Consider the following 5,367-nt stretch of genomic DNA (forward strand, 5'->3'; position numbering starts at 1 on the left):
AATCTGCTGTTGTACTTTACCTCTCAAACTCAAAGTAGCTTATCAGTCACTGGTATCTCCAATATGTTCTTTGGTTGTTTGGAAATGTGTGTAGAAACTCAGGGTGAAAGGCAAAGTTACTTTTAAAGTATGTGTTCCAACCAGTGGTGGATTGGAACTAAGTACATCTACTCCAGTACTGTACTTTAGTCCAAATGTTGAGGCACTGAAATGAATGATTGAGCAACTATAAAAGAAAAAAAAAAGAAACAAACCTGGATTATTTGTATGATTTGGTTCTGTGGCCCTACAGCTGAGCTAGGTCTCTGAGCTAACGTCGTCAAAGTGTTGACATATGTAAAGGTTTGACTAAACTGACATCAATAGAATGGGACAATACAGAGATGTCATTGTCACCGGTTGGGGAGTGTATGATCATACCCATTATTGTAAAGAGATCTATCTCCAAGGATTCCCTTCCTGTAACTCTTCTCTTGTCCCTGATGGCTCTAGTCCCTGCAGCCTTGTCCCTCATGCTGCAGCTGGAAACCAACTCTAGGCCCATCAGACAGACAGAGACCTGGAGTTATGTGCTGGGTAGCAGGAGGGAGGTGGTCCCTGGAGCGCCGTGGGGGGGGTTGACCGGGTTTGTGTGTGTCTTCATTGAGATTTGATGAGTGTTCCTCGGGGTGAATTGACAGATAAACATCCAGAGAGCGCAGATCTGCCGGAGATATGTCAAAGGACTGGCGAAGGGTTTCTTCATATGTTGGAGGATAGAATGCAGTGGGACAAAGGAAATATGATGTAACAATGATGTAATCAGGGCTTTAAATTGACACCCGCCAAATGCTGTTATAAATTAACTTGGGCTTTTATAACATTGTATAGCCCATTAGGCGGGTGATCCGACAAGTCAGTGTTGCCAGATTGGTCTATTTTTCAGCAAGAAATTGGGACAGTTTGGTGTGTATTTGGGAACAAATGGAACTGCCCAAAACAAACCAGAGGAGCTGAAATAAAGTGGTAAAGTTAATCAAGTGAAAAAAAAAGTTGATATTATTTGAGAGTAAGGGACCTTACACATGAACTTTTACATAAAAAGTAGATGTAGTCTGTCGCCGTCTGTCTCAGTGCTGGTGGTACTTGGACCAAAGTCTCATGTTGTGTCGAACCTTCTTAGTGATTTTGAAAATAGTGATTTTGAGGCTAGCATGTAACTGCCCCTAGCTCTCCCATTTAAAGGGCAATTACACCCAAATTCAAGAACATGGTAAATCTTAAAAGTAACAATTCCGTCATAAATATGCCTTTAAACAAAGGTTTGACTCGGGTACATTCACATTAAGACCCTAGGTTGCATTTTGGCGAGAGTTACGCTTCAATAAGTGTATTTTACAAAAATATAGAACTGTTATTTTCAAACCATTGTCGAGTCGATTAAAAGTGTGCAGGGAAAACTACATGTTTGTGGAACGTCCCACATGTTACGGGACAGCATGAAGAAGGACCCAGACGCAGAGCAGCAGGCAAAAGGTACAGATGTTTAATAAGTGCCACAGTTCAACAAAACACAGGAGCAACGGAAGGAGTCCAAAAAACAATCCAAACGAGGGCTCGGGGAACCGGCAAAATCCAAACGGAAAAACAGGTCACAAGGAAAAACTCCGACAGGTAGGCCAGGGACGACAGGGAAACAAGTAGGCTGGAAGACACACAGGGCGACGGCATACACGCAAACAAACTGGAAGGATCCAACAAGAGGCAAAGGAAACACTGGGGTAAAATACAGGAGGTAATGAGGTAACAGGGAACAGGTGAGACATCAGGTGAACAACATTAGGGCGGGGCAGGACAATCAGACAAACAAAGTGAAGCCAGACAAGACAAGACAAGACCAGATAGGAAGCTGACTACCAAATAAAACAGGAAACAGAACATACAGACGCTTACCGGGAACAGGAGACAGATCAGACACACGGGACCGGGGAAAACACTGAGACATTCACAGGGAGGCAAAAACAGGAAAACAAACCCAACAAAAACCCCAAACCACAACACCACAGGACTGGACAGAAAGTGTCTGCTCACCTGGCAGCAGCCGCCGCTGAGGCTGAGGCGCTGAGAGATCTTACTGTGGATCTGTCTCCGCCGGTCCTTCCTCCGAACGCTCTCACAGGACGGCAGCCTGGGCACAGCCCCGGTCAGGTGGGAGCCATCGGGCTTCCCTGTGACAAACAGCCTTCCAGAAAGCTGGATTGCACAGAAAAGATCTGATGTGAAAGACATCTCAGATGCATAGGATCTGAGATCTTCAACAGGGGTTCAGGACAGTGATGTGTTAACATGAATTCAACATATTATTAGCACATTAGCACAAAAAACAATCGATGATAGGCTTACTGGCCTAAAGGTAAGGCAGCCATCCACTCTGCCACATGTATGTGTAACATTAAAACATGATTTATAAAATCATGCCAGCCATTATTAGTTTTTGACTTGTCATAGTAGGAAAAGCCCAGCTGACACTGATGACCTTAACGATGGTTTAATGCCATCCAGTGTCCCAGTGAGCTGTTCCAGTGAGTCAGCGTGCTCAACACCAGGCCTCTCCTGAGTGGAATGCGGCCATCGTTAATGGTTTTGAACACACCTGGGCTTTTCCTCCTATGACATGTCATCATGTCTGTCGTGAGAAAGGTCTATAGAGCAGCATTTTATGCAAAAAAGGGATCTATAAAGGCTTCAGGCCTCCCCACATGTTACTGTAGGCCCAGTGTAATATGCAACTTCCTCCTGTTGTTCATTGTCCAGGTTTTGATTGGAGCAAATATTACAATAAAGACCAATGTCATGTCTCTCTCTGTGTGTCTGTTCAAAAACCATCAGCCCTCCACAGTGTCTACCTGCTACACCCTGATGACCCCAATATGTAGACTTCACCTGGGGGCTCAGACTCAATGGTACTTTCAAAACAAAAGCGGTGACACTTAAAGCAACCAAAATAAAGATACTAATGATTTGTTCATACTAATGTAGATGTATAATTCAAACAAAATAGAAATAAAATAATTACATAAATGGTTTATGTGCAGTTTAGCAGAGCCGCCAACTGGTTGGTGTTTGACCTGGAGTGGTTAAGGTTAGGATAGCCGATTGGTCAGAGGGATAGGACCTGTACACATGGGGTGAAATTATGAAGAATATGGGACACTAATCTGCCTGTATACCTAGGTAAATATTTCACTATTAAATGTAAAAAAACAATGAGTAGCACCGACGGCATCGATGGCCATGATATATATCCCTCAGAGTGAACCCGTTCAGTTCACTCCATTAACTTCCACTGAGGGGCAAATCTCTGAAAACAATATGACACAATCTAGTTAATCTAAACTATATGAAGTATATCAGTGTAAGTTCATTCAGGAAGACGTCTATGCTTCACATTTCAGATCCTCCTCTCTGCATTGTGATCAGTTACACAGTGTGTGGGGGTTTAATCTTCCTGTTAACGTGTTCATAATATGCTTTTTGGCTATTTACCTTTTCTTTATGTTAAATATTTTTTGTGCACTTTATAGATTTACAAAGGGATAAATACTCAAGGCAAGCCACAGGTCAGTACTTGAATGCATCCTCCTCCTCTTCCTTCTTCCTCATGTCCTCTTTTCCACTCCTCCTCCCATTCTACAAACTTCACATCGTCTCCCATGCTCTCTCTATCCTCCCCTTGCTCCCATCTTCCTCTCCTCCCCCCACCCTTGGCGTGGTGTGGGTGCGCGATCACGACATGCCTTCAAAATGTGAAGTGATGGAGGGGGAAGCGCGCAGACTGTGATTCACTCACTCCACAGGAGGAGCTTAGAGGACAACAATGCATGGAGAGAGGGAGGGGGCGGGGGAGAGAGAGAGGGGAGAGAGAGAGAGAGCTGCGTGGTTTGTCAGCTGTCTGTGTTCTGAGGGGAGCCAGGATGGAGCGGATGGAGTCGATGGAGCCGATCTCGGCGCACTACACCACGGCTTACCCTGAGATCCATCCCGATAGCGGCTACGAATCCAGAGAGGCGGCCGACAGCCAGGCAAAGACCCCCCCCGCTCCGACATATGACGAGGAATTAGTGCACAAGGTATGGCGACATGGTTCCAAAACCGCAACAGCTGCTTAATGCGACACACACTGACAGTTCAAACTTTACAGGACTGCTGTGCTTGGTTTCTTTTTCTATTATGTATCTATTTATGTACTGCCATGTATGAAATGTCCTGAAGTAGCCTGGTCGTCCAGGCGGGTACGCCTCCGCGCTGGACCGGGTGTGCGCTCTCCGTGGTGCTGGTCTTCACTTGGCCGTTGTTTCCAGTTGGTCCGTTTCCAGGCTTGTTGCGTGTCAATCTGCCCCAAACACATCACTATATCTGTAATGAAGACTCAGTGGTGCTCTCACTCAGATCAGCTTCCTGATTCAGGTTGGAATGGGGCTCAAAGTGGTCCCTTTGTACCGCAATGCTCTTGAGCAAGACATTGATTCCCTCCGCCCCATTTGAACCCCTTTGGATTGTGTTATTCAAATAGACTGGGAGATTGTGTCACTTCCGTTTTTAAATGAGCAGTTAGATGGAGCATAATCTCTCATGTCCAGACCTTCCCCAAAGCGCTGCTGAGGAGGGTCTGGTTAGTCCACATAGCCTTTCTGGATGGAGGAAAAACCTGCTCTGGTTTATTGGCATTTCTGTAAACCAATTCAATCGTCTTGGGCGGGGCTAAGCTCCGGACAGAGCCACGGTGCCTCTGCTAAATAGTCTCAGGAAGGAAGTTGTTTTGGTGGAACATGTGTACGTTCAGAAGAAGTTTTAGTCGTCAACAGAAAACTCAGATTGGACAGATAGTCTAGCTAGCTGTCTGGATTTATCCTGCAGAGATCTGAGGACCAGGTAACCATAGTCCTCAGATTGGACAGATAGTCTAGCTAGCTGTCTGGATTTACCCTGCAGAGACCTGAGGACCAGGTAACCAGAGTCCTCAGATTGGACAGATAGTCTAGCTAGCTGTCTGGATTTACCCTGCAGAGATCTGAGGACCAGGTAACCATAGTCCTGATGAATATAAATATAAAAAGATAACATGCTGTTGAAAAGATTAAAAGGTGCTAAACAAAGATAAATGTAAAAAATTCAATAATGTTAACAAGCTGTTTAAGTAAATGCATCTGAAATGTGAAAGTATAAAGAAAAATACTCAAGGCAAGCTACATGTCTTCTGAAATCCACCGGAGCAACACAGAGACAGAGGACGGGGACGGAGGTTTGTTTAGAACCGGAGCAATCCTGGAAGTGGAACTCTGTGGAGAGAGACTAGATGGAGGAAGACTGGTACTGAGGAGAGAGACT

At 45.0% G+C, this 5,367-nt stretch overlaps 1 protein-coding gene across 1 annotated transcript in view; it reads left to right on the forward strand.

Moving 5' to 3' along the window:
- Positions 1-3,862: 3,862 nt before the first annotated feature.
- The window catches only part of LOC116705663 (ras-related protein Rab-37), a 13,827-nt gene continuing 12,322 nt past the window's right edge, over positions 3,863-5,367 (forward strand). The window contains exon 1 of the mRNA XM_032542030.1: positions 3,863-4,109. Coding sequence (XP_032397921.1) covers positions 3,954-4,109 — 156 coding nt within the window. The 5' untranslated portion in view covers positions 3,863-3,953. The remainder of the gene's footprint in view (positions 4,110-5,367) is intronic.

This window comes from Etheostoma spectabile, chromosome 17, assembly GCF_008692095.1.
Source record: "Etheostoma spectabile isolate EspeVRDwgs_2016 chromosome 17, UIUC_Espe_1.0, whole genome shotgun sequence".
NCBI classification, from domain to species: Eukaryota; Metazoa; Chordata; class Actinopteri; order Perciformes; family Percidae; genus Etheostoma; species Etheostoma spectabile.